The sequence below is a fragment of the Halichoerus grypus genome, chromosome 4, assembly GCF_964656455.1.
Source record: "Halichoerus grypus chromosome 4, mHalGry1.hap1.1, whole genome shotgun sequence".
Taxonomy (NCBI): domain Eukaryota; kingdom Metazoa; phylum Chordata; class Mammalia; order Carnivora; family Phocidae; genus Halichoerus; species Halichoerus grypus.
Window position 1 is genome coordinate 4,056,840 of NC_135715.1, and position 20,617 is coordinate 4,077,456.

Below are 20,617 nucleotides of genomic sequence, written 5' to 3' on the forward strand. Positions count from 1 at the left end.
TTCTTCTACTTCCTATTGTCCCTATCACTTTAAATACCTTCTATCGGTCATTACATTAAGCAAAATGGGGAACTTTACTGACCAGTTCATTCTCTCCGTTGCAATTCCAAAAGCAATTTCTTCAATAAAACCCAACTCAAGGAGCGCCTGGGTGGCTCAGTTGGTTAAGTGTCCAACTCTTGATTTCACTTCAGGTAATGATCTCAGAGTTGTGAGATTGAGCCCCGCTTTGGGCTTTGTGTCTGCTTGAGATTCTCTCTCTCCCTCTGCCCTTCCCCCTCCACTCACATGCTCTCTCTATAAAAAAAATAAATCTTTAAAAATATGAAAAATTTAAAAAATGAAACCCAACTCATAGTTAATCATTCAAACAAAAAATTACTCCTTGCCTCTTCTGAGTTGAAAAATCAAATCCGACCTCTTGCTTAGATTTTGGTGTCTTTAGATCAACGTTCATATACAAACAACCTGCTACGTGTACTGCGCGGTCATGTACTCCACTGAAAAACAGGTGTGAACGTGTGCTTGGCGGGCATTGGTGGTTAACAAGTGATTTCAAGTAGGTGAGAAATCTGAGTGCCTATTGATGAGGTGATATTATATTCCATACAAAATGGTATCTATCTATACATGTGGAATGTGTGAAGACAAAGTGGGGACAAACTGTACTCTAAAAGCTAGAGGAAAATTTTAGGGTAGAAAAGCAAATAGCTAAGAATAAGGACCCACGAGTGGAGAGGCCATGCCAACCCACTTTTTTTTTAAAGATTTTTATTTATTTATTTGACAGACAGAGCACAAGCAGGGGGAGTAACAGGCAGAGGGAGAGGGAGAAGCGGGCTCCCCGCTGAGCCCCAACCCACTTCTGAAAACTCTGAGTCACAGGTGGTCCTTCTGTTTTTGTTTTTTATATCGCATTCTATCTAAGTCCTCTTTTTCATACCAGATTGCCCCAGTCCATATATTCTCCCATGTGTACATGTTCTCCTCTTTCCTGGAGCTGCAAGCCCTCCTCCCCATCCTCCCTCTTCTCTGACAGCCAAGGTTCCATCATCAGTAAGTGCTGGAGGCAGTAAGAGAGCCGCCATTAAGTTCCCATCACCCCACCCGCCATTTGGCTCCATCTCTTCTCCCATCGCCCTCGGTAGGAGGTCCTCAACCCTGTCTGCACAGCACAGCACTGAAGACACACTGGAAAACTACCCTGGTTGAACCAGAATCTCTATGGGCAGAGCCGAGATGCTGGAATTACAAATAAAATTAGCCAGATCAAACCCTCCAGTTGAGGACCAGATCTCATCAGTGTGTGCATACTCAAAGCCCTTGCTCCAGCAACTTTCCTCCTTACTTCCATGCCAGCAGTTTTTCCCTCCCAAATACATGATTTGTTTCCATATATACACATGCTATTATTTCTCCCATCATTAAAAAGTTCTCTTCGTTTCTTTTCCCTCGGCAGCTACCTTACCATTTCTCCCCTCTACATAAAACTCCCTTGAAGAAGTCTCCATATTCTGTGTCCATTTCTGTTTGCCCACTCTATCCCCATTGCTATCCACTAGATTTTTGCTCCCAACAATTCACCGGAACTGATAACCTCCGTACTTCTAAATGCAACAGTCCATTCTGTCTCCACCCCCATGACTGAACAGCAGTATCTGGCAGTTAATCACTCTCCTCCTTAAAAAGTTCTCATCACTGAGCTCCCAGGACAGCTCCCTCACTTCATGTTCCTCCTTTCTTTGTTTCTTCTGGTAGTTCTACCTCATTTCTGAATTCTTAATATTGGAGCTCCTTAGGACTCAGTTCTTGAGCTTCTTATATTTTTATCTACTCTCATTCCCTAAGTGATATATAGTCTTTGGGCTTTTGATGCCCATATGCTATATGCTCATCTGTCTCCAATTTTTATCTCCAGCCAGCATGACACCCCCTCCTAATCTGACTTCCTAGCTGCATCCCTAACTCTGTTAATAACATTTCATCCTCCTAGTGGTTCGGGCCACAGCAAAGTTGGTGTGATCCTTAAGTCTGTAGGATCTGGGTTCCATAATTTCACACTTGGTGTCATGTCTCTGAATATGTTACTATGTAGGGAAAGGAATTAATGTGGCTAATGAGATGAACTTAAAATAGGGAGGTTATCCGAGATGATCCAAGTGAGCCCATAGCCCCTAAATCACATGGGCCTTCAAGGTGGAAGAAGAAGGCAAAAGATTTGATCAGAGAAATGCAAGGACAGGAAAAAAACCAGGAGAAATTCCAGGCCTGAGAGGGTCACTCCATCTACCCTTGCCGACTCTGAAGATGGAGGAGGCGCTAGGATTGATGGAATGTTATGGCCTCTAGAAAATGGACAAGTCAAGGAAAGCAATCCTCGCCTAGAACCTCCAGAAAGCATCGCAGCCTGATGATACCTGGATTTCAGCCCAGTGCGACCCACCCAGGACTTCTGACCAGAACTAATGGAGGATACATTCACACCCTTTGCAACTACACACTAAAGGAGTGGTCATTCATTACGGCAGCAGTATAAACTGATATACTCCCCATCACCCATTCATCAGCATTTCCTGTCAGCTCTATCCTGAAAGTATATGTCCAAATTGACTGTTTCTCATCATGCCCTCGCTCCGCTTTGGCCCAAGCCACCATCATTTCGTGCCCAGCTTCCTGACAGCCTCCCAACCAGTGTCCCTGCTTCTGCCCTCACAATTCTTGATTCAAGTCAGAATGCAGCAGCCGGGTTGGTCCTGTTAACTCACAAGTGATACCAGCTCTCTCTTCTACTCAAGATCCCCCAACGGCTTCAGGACTCACCAAGCACAAACGCCGGAATCCTTCCCACGACTCTGCTAGCCCCTCCATGCTGGCTGCTTGTCTGTCTTCCCGATGTATTGACACTGGTTCCTCCCACATGCTCCCTTCACAGCTCTGGGCTCACCTGAAATCCTCTGCCTCAGATATCCATTTGCTTAACTCCCCACACCTCCCTTGGGCGGTCTCCCTCCTTCCTTCCTTCCATTACCGCCTCCCCATACTACACATCCAACTTTATCTTATTGTTTATGGTCACATACCAGACAGTGAGGCATCACAGAGATAGAGATTTGGTCTCCTCCATTCACAGCTACCTGGCCCATAATAAAAACTCAATAAATATTTGATATATTAAGGCATTTTTCCTGTGGAATATGGCTGCTGGGTTCATCCTTTTGTTCCAATCCGCACGGCTACCAGCTCAAGCCGGCTCCCTCTACCACTGAAATTTCATCGTTGGATTTTTAGTGGTGTCTTTGCTTCTAGTTCTTATCCTTATCCTTCCATCCATCCTACAGATATACATCCCTGATGAATCTTTACTAAACACTATTACAGGCATATGCATTTTCTTCTGAGGAACAGACAGTGGCTGCCATTGCATTCTGCTTCAAAAGTAGGACTTGAATTATCCGCAGTAATTATATTTCCCTAATACAGCTTAGCAGCCACGCTCCTCACTCCTGTTCCCTTCAGACAGATCCCCATGCCCACACTCATGCTGGGCGGCTATTCACCGCACTGCCTACGTGTGCTTTCCTCTTTACTGACAGAGCTTCCTTCGGAGCCCCTCAAAAATCACATTCTACTGCCCAACTCTTCCCGCTCATACCAGACTCCATTTCCATTAACTGTTTTCTACTTTCTTATGAGGATTTTTTCCTCTCTACTTAGATTAGAAGTTTTCTGAAGACAGGACTCGTATCTCCTGCACTTGACCACCCAAGTGACATGTCTACATCAGGATTAATTTTATGACTTCAGTGTTTTCACCAAATGTTATAATATAGAATATATATTATTACACATCTTATATATTATACATATATGTTCCTCTCGATCTCTGGGTTTATGATTTTCCTATTCTTAATTTTTCTTAATTTTCTTGATTTTTTTAACCCGATTTAGGCATTATTTGTCCTGTTGATATTTTACATAAGAATAATCTCTATGTTGTTGCATGACTTTTAAATCAATATAGGGCTTATATCTGCCTGCCATTTAATTTAGACATGTTCCAACAAGTACTGCCTGGTGAACATGGACAAACTGCTTCCCTCTTTCACTCAACACCTCTGGAAGGTACTGGGAGGGGGAGGGGGGCGGTGAACTTGGCTGAGAGCATCGCTGCCCCTGGAGGTGCTTACAGCTCCACAGAGGGGATGGCCATGAAATGAAGAGCTCCAAGTAGGAAGAGACTAATAAAACGGTAGCTAATTCCTATTCCTATGGTATTTCTACCCATGAATTCAAAATGAGATAATAATGAATTTTGCAGCACAATCTCATCATCAAAGGAAACAATTTCATTGGGAAAAAAAAGTTTCATTAAAAATTTAAATGAACAATTTACAAGGAAATCACATGCTTTCCAGGTAGGTAATTCTTTAAAAAAATTATAATAATTTTACCAAAATTTTGCATGTCGTTCATCTGTACTAAACTTGGAAGTTTTAACTATGTTCTTTCGAAAGAGGACTATTTGATTATTTCAGATCCTAAAAAAAAAAAAAAAAAAAAGCCCCTAACATTTAAAAGAAATACCATCCTCCATCTCCCCCACCAGGAAACAACAAATGAAAACCCACATCGGAAAACTTTCATGTCATGTACCTTCTTTGTCATCGTGGTGGATAATTGCATCCTGTATCATGTCGGCAAGGTTAAAGTGAACTTTTTGATTCTTCCCATGCTTCAGCTTTTTCAGGAATCCTTCCTGCTTCTGAAAAGCCTTCTCTCTTTCATAGTAGGCTTTGATCTGCTCGCAACGCATGCGCTTCACCAGCCTTTGCCGCTGGCCAAGGGGAAGGGACTCCAGCAAGCACTGGTCAATTTCCATTTCATGGGTTCGAAAAATGTTACATAGCTGAAAGCAACCTGCAAGAAACACAGTGAGAATGTCACTAGACCCATTATTACAATACAGTAGCACGACAGAGCGTACTCGATTCCCTATTGCCCAGCACACAAGTCAGAAACTCACTCATTCCTCTTTGCGCTTGACATGCAAATAGCAAAGGCCTTCTCACAGATGGAGAGAGAAGCAAAGAGAGCTGATGTCTTATTCAACATCGCACGGTAATAAAATAAATAATAAAATCAGAGCTAGATGTGCAGTTTTGTGCAACTTAATTATTAGCAAACACCATCCTTTCTTATTCTTTTAAAATCTTCACCAAAGACCTAAAAGTTCTACAGATGCATTAAGGTTCCTTCTTTGAATAACGCCAACTAAACTTTGTGTGTTAATTTTTGGCAGAAAGCCATTCTGAGTCTTTCAGCACACCCTAATAAAATCGGTTTTGTATATCCCTATGACTCTGCTTATCTAGCATAATAGAACCTATGTAGGCTATCAACTGTTTATGTGACACAGTGATTATTTCCACCAATATATTGCTAAACACTTTTCCTATGGATTGGTAACATTCATTTCTAAGAGACCTAATATTGGTTGAACAATAAAACAGAGGGTGCCTGGGTGGCTCAGTTGGTTAAGCGACTGCCTTCGGCTCAGGTCATGATCCTGGAGTCCCGGGATCGAGTCCCGCATTGGGCTCCCTGCTCAGCGGAGAGTCTGCTTCTCCCTCTGACCCTCCCCCCTCTCGTGCTCTCTCTCTCATTCTCTCTCTCAAATAAATAAATAAAATCTTTAAAAAATAAATAAACAAAAAATAATAAAACAGATTTTTCTCTTGGCAATTCAGAACCATGGATAGAATTGTTGCTGTTGTGGTCTCTGTCTTATTAATATAGTGAATAACAGACTGAATTCTCTGTCCTGAAACTGAAGCAATCTTCACTTTCTTTCAACTTGATATTCCTTAGAAACACTACCCCAAACCCCTATAATGGAAATGTACAAGCTCATATATCTACCACTAGATTAAAATTTTACTATTGGCAAAAAATTAACATTAGAACACTGAAAATTCGAGAGTCGAACCCACAAGTTCAGAGAAGTGTTTGTATGTTCTTCTCTTCAGGTATTTATGATGGAAGTCTCAAGCAAGTAAAAGGAACTATGCAAGCCCCCAAATGTGGCTGATCATATGCCATGTCTGGAAAGATGACTCAGAAAGGGCACTGCTGCTTCATCTTCAGAGAGATGCCCAACTCCTTTGAAAGGACACCACGTTGTGACAAGGCAGTTTCCATTTCTGTATCACTTGACGCTTCGCAAAGTGTTATTCTCACAACCACCAGGCCAGACCATTCCTCTTTTGCAAGTAAAGAAAACGAAGTTGAGAGAGGCTAATGACTTGTCCAAGACCAAAGAGATGATTATATGACAATCACAAATGTTCCATAAAGGCTCAAGAAAAAAACAGAATAACAGACAGTGACTCTCTACAGCCAGATATTTAAGATATATAAGGAGGGGGGAGGAGGAGAGGGAAGCAGAGCTGGGAAATTTTGTTCTGGTTGTTCGTTAGTGTTTGACAACATTCTAGAATCCTATATTTTCATTAAGATCTTCATATGTATTTGTAGATTCATATTGTACATGTAGATTTCATATGTATCATATGTCATATGTATTTGTCAGAGTGATGTGAGAAGCATCAAATAACTACATATAAAACGTTTGCTTTCGGGTGCCTGGGTGGCTCAGTTGGTTAAGCGACTGCCTTCGGCTCAGGTCATGATCCTGGAGGCCCCGGGATCGAGTCCCGCATCGGGCTCCCTGCTCAGCAGGGAGTCTGCTTCTCCCTCTGACCCGCCTCCCTCTCATGCTCTCTGTCTCTCATTCTCTCTCTCAAATAAATAAATAAAATCTTTAAAAAAAAAAAAAAAGTTTGGTTTCCAGTGACCTAAACACAAAGACACAGCGGTGGCCGTGAAATCCCGGAAGTCGGTCCGTGTGATAAAAGCCGTGATCACCAGCAGATCGTCTCTGAGTGCTCATTAGTAATGGCAGGAGATATCTTCTGCCTTCCAATCTGTTCAGAGAACTGCACTTGGGTTCCCAGGACCCGGTGGCTGCCATGACTTTCCTGGTGTGTGAGCAGGTGCCCAGAGCATCAGGGGAACCACTGGAAAACCCGAAGAGGTAAAGCCGATGACCTCACAGCGTGTCACCTGCTGAGGAGCACGTGGTCAAAGGTGGAGGACAACCTCATAAACACAACAGTCCTCTGGCATTTGGCTCATACAAAAAACCATACTGTGGAATTTTCAATGAACTTGTAAGGAGTCTGCAGTGACAGCTCATGATGCATCGAGCAGCCCTCTCAGTCTGTCAAAAAGGAGCACTGAGGGATGTTCATAAATTAATTCCCTCATGATTTGGAAAATCAGATGCCAAGGCTGTTAAATTTCAAATCCCTACATGTATAAAATATTGATTTTTAGCATATTTTCTTGTTAGATCATTCCCCGTGCTTTGATTTTAAGCGGTCTGAACTTCCATTTATTTTACTTCTAAATATGTAACGGGCGCTGTGACTTTCTTTCTGTGTCATTATGCGCGGAACAGCTACGTCATGTATATGTGCTGTTCTCAGTCTGCAAGACACCACACTAAAAATAAGGTAGTTTTGGGAAATGTAGCTTTGACGCAGTCTATCCAAAACCTATGAACTTGGTCACTGGGGCACTAAGAGTAACAGCCATTAATAGCTCAGGTGCCAATCGGGACAGGCCAAGCAGGCAGGTGGGTAAGGCTGAAGAGGAACTTCATGGGTCTGAGCTGAGCAAGGCTGATCTGCACCCCTGGGATGGGGGTCCTGGGCACACGCTTGCTTTCCACTGTCCCGCAGGAGAGTTGACAGGGTCCTGCCTGCCCAGAACCAAGAGCTTTTCCCCAGTAATGACTGTAATTCTTTCCTGCTATTTTGGCCTAGAAAAAGCCACACATGAACTAACGCAACTTCAACATTTTTTGAACCTCATTCTCACATTCCCACAATGATATATGAGCTCATTAGTATGCAGGACACATTTATAGTAAAAGAGCATATTTGCATTATGTGGCAGAGACTGACTTGGGGAGACCAGTTGTCTTTTCTCCTTAGATACATGAGTAGATGTCATTTTTGAGTTTCCCGGGGCTGGCTCACAAAAAAATGGTCACATGCATTTTATCATGTTCTATCCCCCCTACAGCTTGCTGCCTGTGAACATGGGGGCCGCGAAAACCACATAGCAAAAATGGCCACGTGTCAGAGAGCCTCAGTCTCTCCACTGCTGCTTGGAGCACCCTCCACCAACCAGCCCTTCTCTTAACTCTGTGTCTGAGAAAGAAATGAACTTCTACTGCGTTTAGGCACTGAGGTTTTGGGTTTTAAGTCTTAAAAAAATTAACATCACCCTAACTAGAAATTTTTTTTTCTTTTAATCTTCACAGTGTTGAGTGGTGATCAAGGGAACATTCAGATTTTTGTAGAATTTTGAGTGGTAAGACTACACCATTACTACCTACCAAGTGGGGTTCTAGCAAATTTTTGACACTAGGCTCTGGTGCAATGGGAGTGGAATCTTTAATTTGTTGGGCCTGCCTATTATCACGGTGCAAATTTCACAGTCGGTTTCAAGCTACCAATGTCACATCACTAAACAAAGAGATGGGAAGAGGTACTCTCCCTAAGGCAGGGCAGGCCGGGTTCAGCACAACCACGGCACCAAGCCCACGATGGAGAATCACGGCTTCATATGCATCAGAATCAACAAATATTCAGGAAAAGATATTCTAGCAAGACCTCCAATGTGTGAGTGAAGGAGATAGCACCAAGAATTACCCACTTCTCAAGAGAAAATAACTATAACTATAACCATAAGTATATATATCTATGTATCTATCCATATATCATATATATACATTATATATATATACATATATATATATATATATATAATAAATATATAACAGTCTTTGTCCAGGATTTTTTTTTAAAGATTTTATTTATTTGAGAGAGAGAGAGAGAGAGAGAGCACGAGCAGGGGAGAGGGAGAAGCAGGCTGCCTGCTGAGCAAAGAGCCCTATGCAGGACTCAATCCCAGGATCCTGGGATCATGACCAGGGCCAAAGGCGGACACTTAACTGACAGCCACCCAGGCACCCTGGGATGTTTAAATGATTTAACCAAATGTAGTTTGAGTTATCAAAGGAAGACAAGAGACCATATGCTTTAAATTTCTTTTTTGACAGAGAGAGAGAGAGACAGCGAGAGAGGGAACACAAGCAGGGGGACTGGAAGAGGGAGAAGTAGGCTTCCCGCTGAGCAGGGGGCCCGGTGAGGGCTCCATCCCAGGACCCTGAGATCGTGACCTGAGCCGAAGGCAGACGCTTAATGACTGAGCCACCCAGGCGCCCCTGCTTTAAATTTCTTAATCATCAAAATCATTCACTTGTAGAAGGTAATGTTAAATAACAAAAAATGGAAAAAACTGAGTTCTGATCTTAGATATCATATTTTCTACTTAGGACCTGGGGTGAAATATTCAACACTTTTAAGATTTTTGAAATATATAAAAAGGAGGCAATATTTCAAATTTGCTGGGATATTTAAAAAATAGGAGATAGTTTGTAAAACATGTCTGACACAATGTAAGTACTCAATGAATGGAAATTATTTTTATTAGGAATATATTATGAGGATCTGTGTGTCCCAACTATTGTATAGATGGGCTATGTTAAGAGAACCAAAGAGAAGGGAATGTGTCATATGGAGGGCTCTCTCTCCCTTTTATGTTCTTTCTGGTTCTACCATGCACCATGAATGCTCGAGGCACAAGGTCTTTGCACCTGCTGTTCCCAGTGCCTGGAACACTCATCCCTCAGATGGTGGGAGACCATATGGTTAGCATCCTCCTTTCCCCCACATCTTCTCTCAAAATCTCCTTCTTCATGAGACTTTCATGGGCCCCTTTATCTCTATTTGCAAATGTTTCCTGACAATACTTCCGATTCCTATTTCTTGCTTTATTTTTCCCCTTAGTATTTATCACCCTGAATTATGTTTCTACAATATCAATCATTATACTTAGAATGTATATTATACTCATGCTAATGCTGTTTACAAAAAATACTTACACCATATATTTTCTTATTTATCTATAAGCCCCCAAAAAGCAAGAACTTGGACCATTTTATCCACTGCTTATTCTCAGCATCTGGAATAGTAGATATTAAATATTTTTGTTGTTGTTAGTGAAACTGTTTAATTAAATTGCCGGCAGAGAAACCGTATGTATTACTAAAACTTGACCCAGCCCTCAACATACAGTAGGTAACAGATTTTTATTACTTCTGCTCTTACAGAAATGCACAATAGCACCATACTTCTCACCTAATTGCTCTTCCTCACAAAATTATCTGGACTGACACAGTGTAGCCAAGTTTATGATCGTATTGGATTTCTTAATCTACCATATTACTCCTTTTATTTGGGGGGGGGGCTATATATAGGGCTATGCTGCAATTCTAGATAAAAACTTAGAGACATTTACCATAGCCAGAAATCCCTGCTCAGCAAACATGCATCTCTATGTAACAAAATTTGAGAGCCAGCAAATAAAATACATCAAGGAAAAAACAAAGATCTACATTCAGAAATAATTACAGAACATCTAGTTAAAAAATTAGGAGCTCCATGCTTTGGTCTTGGAGGGCCCTACACACTGTGCCATGATCTCAGGATGTCACGTTGTAGCAAACCAGAAACATAAAGAATAAAATTAAGGAAAAGAGAACTAGGAAAATGAACTCCTGAAATTATTCTGCTGTACAACTACCAGAAATACCTTCATCTCAATAAGAGCCAAAACCTTCATGGGGTCCACGGTGCACTCATTGTGGGAGGTTTTTGCACCTCTTTCCACGACTGGCAGATCAAAGAGGGAATAAAAAATGATAAAAGCACAGATAATTTGATCTCAAGGACATTTACAGACACTTGCACCCAATTTTCAGGGGAACAGACATTCATGGATGATTTATGAAGTTGACTATGTCTTAGGCCACAAAGCAAAGCAAATTTCAAAAAATGCTAAAGAACTGAAATTATAGAAGCGGTTTCTTAGCACACTTGAGGACGGGACATCACCTCTAGAGGTGAAGCCACACCTCCCAACGTGCTCAGAAACTCACAACGCTGAGCCTAAATAAAGCAGATCTAAGGAAGAAAACTAAGGGAAATCATACTTTTCCAGCACCAACCATTGAGGAAAGTCTACATCAAAATTTCACGGATGAAACTATAACAGTGCATAGAAATAAATCTACAGCTTTAAATGTACCTGTTAGAAAAGAATCTCGTCCTAGAATCGGTGACCACAGCATCTTCGTAGGAAAGAACAAAAAAGGAAAGTTCAAAAAAGAAAGAAGAAAATAATAAAATGAGGGTCCGAATGGATAGAAAGGAAATAAAGGATGAGCAAAGTCGAAGAAAGACATGGGAAATGGACAATATCCAGAAAAAATATATCTTACCAAAAAATGACTCAAGAAGAAAGAGAAAACTTGAATAGACTTACAGTCATTACATTAATGAAATTAATTGTTAAAAATCTAATTACAAAAAAATGAAACAAACATACAAAAGCATGGCCCAAATGATTTCACAGGCCTTTAAGGAATGGATAACCTGTGTTTTCCCCCAATTTTTCTACAGACTAGAAAAAAATGGAAATGGCCTCAACTCATTTTCTGAGACTAGCATAAGCTACCAAAACCAAATGAGAACATCATAAAAAAAGGAGTTACAGATCAGTAGTATGTGCACATACACATGTAAATAGCCTACGTACGTATGTTTGTCGGTGTGAATAAAAAATGGCTAATTTTAGAACATCTATGAATGTATGTCACTTCTTTCAATTCTGTTTCAAATTTAGAAAAGGAAGGCCCTCTATCATTGCTTTTATTAAATGAAGGTTTAAAATGAAGGTTTCCATTAGCATAGAAAACAAAAGGAAAAGAAATAAGGACCCTAACATGAGTAAAAGAAGGGAAAACCAGTTATCATTGTAAACACTGTTATCCTCATAAGAAGTCAAACACATTCTATGACTCAGCCATTAGCACTGATAGGCCAGAATTTTGCTCAACACAAGTTAATATACACACACAAGAAGAAAGTTACATTTTCAAACCTAATAATAGATGTTCAGCCTTACCTATGTCTAGAAAAATTTTAAAACATATCATTTCACACTCATGTGACTGACAACGTTGTCCCGTTGCTATTAAAGAGAAATTGGAACTACTTCACTAAACTGAAGATGTATCTCTCCCACAACCATGATAAGTACTCTAGAAACCCTCTGAAATACGTTGCACGTAAAAATAAACAAATACGAAATAATCTAGCATGCAGTGAAAAGGATTAGGAGTAACAAAAGTCAACTTTGTAAGCAATTCCTTCCCTCAGTTTTGGAGGAAAAAAGTCTATTTTGCCACCTGTGCCTTTGAATATTTTCTGTTATTGGTACCGGTGGAAAAGACACCTAGATCAACAGAACCTGAAAAAGAAAACCTGGAAAGACTTCTGCGCACAGGCGGCTCACTGTTTGTGACAAAGTGCAGTGAGTCAGTGAGGAGAGTCTTCCCAACAAACAAGGGCGGGGCCCCTGGACAGCCATAGCGAATAAACGGGCCTCCACCCAAACCTCACACCATACAGGAAAACGAATCCAAAAGGAGGAGATTATGCTAAGTGAAAGAAGTCAAGCAGAGAAAGTCAATTATCATATGGTTTCACTTATCTGTGGAACATAAGGAATAGCATGGAGGACATTAGAAGAAGGAAGGGAAAAATGAACGTGGGGAATCGGAGGGGGAGAAGAACCATGAGAGACGATGGACTCTGAGAAACAAACTGAGGGTTCTAGAGGGGAGGGGGTGGGCGGGATGGGTTAGCCCGGTGATGGGTATTCAGGAGGGCACGTATTGCATGGAGCACTGGGTGTTATACGCAAACAATGAATCATGGAACACTACATCAAAAACTAATGATGTAATGTATGGTGATTAACATAACATAATGAAATTAAATTAAATTAAATTAAAAAACAAACAAAAAAAACAAAAGGAATCCTAGATCTGAATGTAAAGCTATAATACGTTTGGAAGACCGTAGGAGGAAACCGCTGAGACCTGGCTTTCGTAGACCTGACACCAAAACACATTCCATAAATGAAAAACAAACTGATGAACTGGATTTCATCAAAACTGAAAACACTGGTGTGTCAAAGCCATGCTGAGAGCAAAAAGAGGCAAGCTAGAGAACGGGAGAAAGTACTTGTAACCACCTGTCTGACAAAGACTCACATCGAGAACATGTAAAAACCTTAACGTCCAACAGCAAACAGGCAGATGATCCAACTGGAAAATGGGAGAAGGCATGACAGACATTTTTCACGGACACAGATGGACGGCGAGGAACAGGCACACGAGGGGACGTCTGATAGCGCCGGCCATTAGGGAAATGTTCATTAGAAGCACTATGACTTACCACTACACACCCATCAGAAGAGCTAAAACCAAAATAAAATTAGTGGGGTGTGTGTGGTGCAGTCGGTTAAGCTCAGACTCTTGGTTTCGGCTCAGGTCATGATCTCAGGGTCGTGAGATCGAGCCCCATGTCGGGCTCCGTGCTCAGTGGGGAGGCTGCTTGAGACTCTCTCTCCCTCTCCCTCTGCTCTTCCCCACCCCTGCTCACGCTCTCTCTCTCTCTCAAATAAATAAATAAATCTTTAAAAAAAATGAAATAAAATTAGTGACAATACCAAATACTGGCGAGGATGTGGAGAAACAGGATCTCTCAACATTGCTGTTGTGAATGTAAAATAGGACAGCCACACAGGAAAATAGTCTGGCGTTTTCTTTAAATAATGACATTCTGTATCGACCGCGCTAGGTGAGATTATGCAGGTCATCAAGCCCATTCAGGATGGTTTCCACGACGCCGAGGCCAAGGCAAGTTACAAACTTCAGAAGCAAGCAGGACAACAGCTCCCTCTGACGTGGATGGAGCTGGAGGGTATTATGCTAAGCGAAATAAGTCCGTCAGAGAAGGACAAGTAGCATATGAGTCCACTGATACATGGAATTTAAGAAACAAAACAGAAGAACATCGGAGAAGGGAAAGAAAGGAAGAGAGAGAGGAGGCAAACCATAAAAGAGACTCTCGAGGACAGAGAACACACTGAGGGTAGATGGAGGGAGGGGGTAGGGGAGGGGCGGGGTGGGGAAGGGGCGGGGGATGGGGATGAAGGCGGGCACTTGGTGGGACTAGCACCGGGTGTTGTATGTAAGTGATGGACCACTGAATTCTACTCCTGAAACCAAAACTGCACTGTATGAGAACTAACTGGAATCTAAATAAAAACTTGAAACAAACAAACAAAAAGAATGGCTTCCTCTTGTAACGTTGTCCACCTACTGTCTGGTGCTGAGTCAGCTGTCACCACGGGGCACCAGCAAGGGAACAAGGGAAGAAAGTTAGCAAACGGTGCCTTTTTAGCTTGACTGATTTATTATTATTATTATTATTATTATTATTATTATTATTAAACTAGATATTGGTGGATATGTTTTTGTCCTCCAGGAGCCGACCTCAAAAGGCTGAGAATGGAGTGGATTTGGGCATGATTAGAAATAGCTTATTACCCTAGTTGTCCTACAAGAAAATGAATTGTCAGAATGAAATAAAAATAGTGCTATAATTTTCAGGGCACTTGGGTGGCTCAGTTGGTGAAGCGTCTGCCTTCAGTTCAGGTCATGATCCCGGGATCCTGGGATCGAGCCCCGCATCGGGCTCCCTGCTCCATGCTCAGCAGGGAGTCTGCTTCTTCCTCTCCCTCTGCCCCTCCCCATCCCCTTGTGTTCTCACTCTCTCTCTCTCTAATAAATAAATAAAATCTCTAAAAAAAATAGTGTTATAATTTTCCCTGTGAAAAGAAAGAAAATACATTTTATCATTTATAAGCAAGAATGTGTATTTATCTGAATTTACGAGTATGAATTATATTTCCATTCCATTAGCTTATATTTGCAATTTTGGGGATGCTTCCTATCAAAGACTTCAAATACTTTTTATATTAGGGTAGGTGATCTTGATGCCCTGCGCAGATCCCCTTTACTGGGTGGTGTACCCTCCCCAGGGGCTCTGAGGATTGGCTGGTAAGGATTCAGAGCTGTTCCCTCCTCTGGAGAATTGCCTGCCAGACTCAGTCTCCCAGGGAGTGGAAGACTCTACCCACAGAAGTACAAAGACGTGTCCCCTTGACTTAAGAGGAGACAACTCTACGGCGGGATTTACAACCCAGAACAAAGTGAATCGGGAAGAGTTTAGACTTTCCCAAGACTACCTTGCTTTGCCGCTTCTTTCTGTTCAATGCCTTGCTTCCCTCACTCCCTACAGGATTTCCCTAATGATTATTCTCTCTATATATTGTCATGTGCTCCTGAAGCCCTCTCTCAAGACTCTGCTTCTAGGAAACACGATCTAATACATGTAAGATTATACGTATTTAATTTTCTGTTAATTTTCACGGTTTACACCAAAGGGAAGGATTTTTCTCGTAGGTGCAAAATTTATACAGCTCGAACACACCTGATGACATAGGTTTTCAAAAACTGAAAGTAGTAACAGCACAAGACGTACTAAGGCACACATGCGGAAGAATGAAGTGGGGCCCTGTGTCCTACCACAGGCAAAACATTAATGGAAATTTATTAAAGCCTTAAACATAAGACCTAAAAGTATAAAACTCACAGAAGGAAACAGCAGTTTCGTGACACTGGCCTTGACAATGATTTCTCGGATGGGACACCACAGCACAGGCAGCAGAAGCAAACGCTGACAAACTGGACCAGCTTACGAACTTCTGCGCATCAAAGGACACAGTCAACACGGTAAAAAGGCAACCTAAGGAAGGGTAGGAGATATCTGCAAATTATACATATCTGATAAGGGGCTAATACCCAAAATATAAAAAAAACTCTTACAACTCAACAATGAAAAAAATAAATAACCAAATTTAAAAACTGGCAAAGGACTTAGACATTTCTCCAAATGTGATACACAGATGCCCAACAAGCATATTTTAGAAAGCTCAAAATTCTCAGTCCAACGCAAATCAAGCCACAATAAGCCATCACCTTATACCCATTAGGGGGTGGCTTTTACTCCCCCAAAAAAGAAAACAGAAAATAAGAAGTGTTGGCAATGATGTGGAGAAATTGACACCCTGGTACACTGTTGGTGGGACTGCAAAATGGTTTCCACTCTGGAAAACAATATGGAGTTTCCACAATAAATCAAAAATAGAACAGCCATAGGATCTAGCAATCCCACTTCTGGGTATAGATCGAAAAGACTGAAAGCAGGATCACAAAAGGTATTATTTGCACACCTATGTTCACCGCAGCATCGTTCAGGGGCCAAAATGTGGAGGCAGGTGTCACCGATGGTGAGTGGATAAACACAATGTGGGCTATCCATACAACGGAATATTATTCAGCCTTAAAAAGGAAGGGAATCCTATCAGATCCTACAAAACGATGAACCTTGAGGACACGCTAAATGAAACAAGCCAGTCTCAAAACGACAAATATTGTATGATTCCCTCAATAGAAACAAATTAGAATGGTGGTTATCAGGGACTGGAAAGAGGGAGAAAGTGGGAGTTGCTGTTTAATGAGTACAGGGTATCAGATTTTAAAGACGAAAAACTTCTAGAGCGCTCTGTCACAACAACGTGAATATGCTTAACTGCTGAACGATACGCTTAAAAATGGCTAAGCTAGTAAATGTTATTTTACGTGTTTTACCCCCATAAAAAAAAAGTGGGGAACAAAGAGAGCAAGACACATGGGCTGTATCACAGGAGTTTTTAAAATATATGTACATAGTTTAAATACTTCATGAAAAATGTAGTTGCAAACTTGATCGCTCATCCCACATTATAAAAATGTTTGCTATGAAGTCTGAGAGGCAGAAGGCAGTTGTCCGGGAAGGAAACCAGCGTGCTCACGCACAGGTGCTGAGCACGCCCATGTGCGCGCACGCACGCACACACACACTCCTATCTATGCACCCAACAACTGTCCTAGCAGAAGCTTTATTCTCAGAATCTATTGTGATAACATGCTGCCAGAGTTATTTTTACTGCATACACAATGACAATGAAACAAAGGAACAGTGAGGATTTTCAAAGACAAGAGTATAATCAATTTCAACATACTCCCCCAGAGCCGTAAAAAAAAAAACAAAAAAACAAACTCTTCTGAAGCATTGAAGTCTTTAAAAAGTGCTAGATTTTTAACATCTTTGCAATCAAGCTGCAGGTTCATATCCCTCTTTACAGAGCAAAAAATAGTAAAAAGAAATTGCATTTGGGGAAGAAGATATAGATGTGATGCCTTAAAATATCTTAGGATGTAGGTCCACAATGCCTGTTTCCTGAAATTCTGCACTAAGACACTTCTCTGAATGATGGAGGGGTAAACTTAAATAATTTAAATTCTTCTCAAGAAAATCAACAATATTTTTCATCTCACTACTTACTGTCTTTAAATTTTTATTTTTTTATTTTTTTATTTTTTTTATTTTTTTTAAGCTTTTATTTATTTATTTGACAGAGAGAGACAGCGAGAGAGGGAACACAAGCAGGGGGAGTGGGAGAGGGAGAAGCAGGCTTCCCGCCGAGCAGGGAGCCCGATGCAGGGCTCGATCCCAGGACCCTGGGATCATGACCCGAGCCGAAGGCAGGCGCTTAATGACTGAGCCACCCAGGCGCCCCTGTCTTTAAATTTTTAAACTTATATGTCAAGTGATCACTTCTTCTGTATCTATCCAGTTATTATGGCATGCTTTTCTAATGAGAGAATGTGAAGAATGTTCTCTCTTTAAGTTAAAATAGAAATAAAGCAAATACACGCAACCTAAAAAATGAATGCATACTCCAGAGTGTATTTATGTTTTTACACACTGACCTATAGTTTTCTACATTTAAAATTTCCTTAAAAACAACTGATTTGATTATGATAAATAGCTTTTCAGGAGATACAGATTTACAGTCATAATTCTTTCTGGAATTTGTTTCAGGTAACAATAAAACGGAAGATTGTCACCCTGAGGTAATGGTCCCAGTTCGTTATTCAAGTGGACCCACATGTCTTATCAAATCTATGGCTGATGGAGGGTACCATGTCGTGAATGCTCTGCCCTGGGCCATAGATAGTTCCATAATCATGCCCGCATGCTAATGCCCAGCACAAAGATTTACGTTGATACACAGAGAACTGGAAGACCAGGCTCCTTCTCAGAAGACAACCCAGCTACATTCAGGATCCACAGAGTCTGGTAATCTGGAGCCCCACCTCTAAATATCAACTAGCTATTATCTTATGGGATACACTAACGAGAGCTTGTCTGGGGAAGTCTAGACCCTTTAAGATCAGAACGGCCTGCTAATGGCTATTCTCAGACACTTCCTTTGGCATGCCATCTTGCTAAAATCAAATCCTGACTTTTCCTGAATGCCCTGCCTTTCTAAACACCATGGTCCCACTACTGGGTGTCTCCAAGACTGCTGTAAATGCTGTCCAGTCCTTTCCAACAGAGGGCGACGCCCTGGAATTAACAAACAGTCTCAGACAAACTCCAATTTCGGGTAGCTCAAAAGAGAAGATCTCTTTTGGTTCATTCAGAAGAAAACAGATTTAGGCCCTCTACGTCAAATACATATGTTTGGGCCCTCAAACTTCACATAATCTTCTGTTCATAATCCACATCTGCACATTTCACCTTTAGTCGACATCTTCGATTCTGGCTGGGAGAGATTCAGCTCACTCTATTCCTGCCAGACAATGTTTTAAATAGACAAATTCCCTGGTGTTCCAGGCTGTCTCAGAATGGGATACCTGCCAGTTTCAACACACTGGTTCCTCTTTAGGAAACAGAGCCCTGACTAGCCCCATGACCCCACCAGTCAATCACGCAGCTTCCTGCATGCCTTTAGTCTAAGTCCTGAAGCAACATTATAAAACGAGCATTGCAAATGGCAAATACAAGACCAATGAGCACATGCTGTACATTAACAGCTCCTCTTTAAATTTCTTTTTTCTATGTGAAAGCTGGTATGTGTCGATGCAACTGTAATTTCATGGCTATAAATAATTTTTTTATTTCATCATTTTCCTAAGTCTTGCAAAGACTTTTTATTTAAAATGGTACTTTGATATAAAATATTTGATATTTGACACTCTTTTGATATAAAATATTTTCAGTCCTGTAATGAGCTGAAACAAAACGGAATTTCACATTTAATATTTAATTTTGGCTTCATAGAGTCTGGTTTTTTCGCCTTTCTTTGAAATAGGAAAAATTTAAGGAAAAATCATATGCTAAAATTTCTATTATCCCTTCTAGGTTAAGATCATTTCTAGGTTATAGTTTGTGTTTTTAAATGATTTCCATTGTCCTTTGCATCAATTTATAAGATACATTTGGATAAAAGAAATTTCTTCAAGGTCAACTAAAAATGCAATATCAAAACAAAGAGTATGATTCACAAATAAACATCCCCATATCCAACATAAGGACACTCCTTGTCTCAAGCTTTTTTTTTTTTTTTTTTTAATAAATTTATTTCGTTTAGGGAAAAAGAGAGCACAAGCAGGAGGGGCAGAGGGACAGGGAGAGAGAATCTCAAGCGGACTCCATGCTCAGCGCAGAGCCTGACTCGGGGCTTGATCTCACGACTCTGAGATCACAACCTGAGCTGAAACCAAGAATTGGACACCCAACCGACTGTGCCACCCAGGCTCCCCTCAAGTCTTAATTATTGCATTGAACACACTTGCCCTCAGTCTCTTACTACTCTGCTCTGCTGGACACTTTTCAAAAAAAGAGAAAGTTTGCCTTAATACTAACCTAAAACAATGGTATAAGCAATAAAACTAGTCAAAGTTTTCAAGCCCATCATCCATGGGCTCCACCTTGCCCACTGAAGATTATTACTAATTAGTGTGCCATACAAACCATCCAACCTTTTACATACCTTCCATCTTCATTCCTGTCTTCCTGCTACTCCATCATACAGAATCTGAATCTATCATTACCAATCTAGTGAGCCCCATTATTTCTTCTAGGAACACCCTCCTTCTGGAAATCACCACTCCTCTCTCCCTTCCTGTGGTCCTAGTGGGGTTATTACAAAGTCTTCCCAACTCAACCATGTGCAGAGCTGGAAACATGACTTAGGTGAGACCATCATAATGGCCCATGCATTGAAGATCGATGACTGGTCCTTGTGTAGGGATATGATCCTAGTGGGGACAATTCAGGACCCTTCCATGAGATTTGATAGGTGGACTTGAGGAACAACAACTACAACAAAAAAAGACCCTGTCTTATTTTTTATTATCAATCCACTAGGATGTAGGTAGGAGCTATCAAGACTTATATCTTCTGACTCAGAGAAAGAGAGAAATAGAGGAACAGAGAGAGAGGAAAAAGAGAGAAACAGACAGAGAAAATAATATCAGTTAAATCCCCAGATCCCAGATTCAGCAGTATCTGAAGCCAACTGAATTGGACTTCCCAGGTATAAGGGCCATTTTCCA

General features: G+C 41.1%; 1 protein-coding gene across 3 annotated transcripts in view; it reads right to left on the reverse strand.

Annotated features, from left to right (window-relative positions):
• MYO16 (myosin XVI) overlaps positions 1 to 20,617 on the reverse strand; it is a 574,226-nt gene that overhangs the window by 428,439 nt on the left and 125,170 nt on the right. For all 3 annotated transcript variants that reach the window (XM_078070087.1, XM_078070086.1, XM_078070088.1), the window contains exon 2: positions 4,654 to 4,917. In XM_078070087.1, the coding sequence (XP_077926213.1) occupies positions 4,654 to 4,879 (226 nt within the window). In that variant the 5' untranslated portion in view covers positions 4,880 to 4,917. The remainder of the gene's footprint in view (positions 1 to 4,653; positions 4,918 to 20,617) is intronic.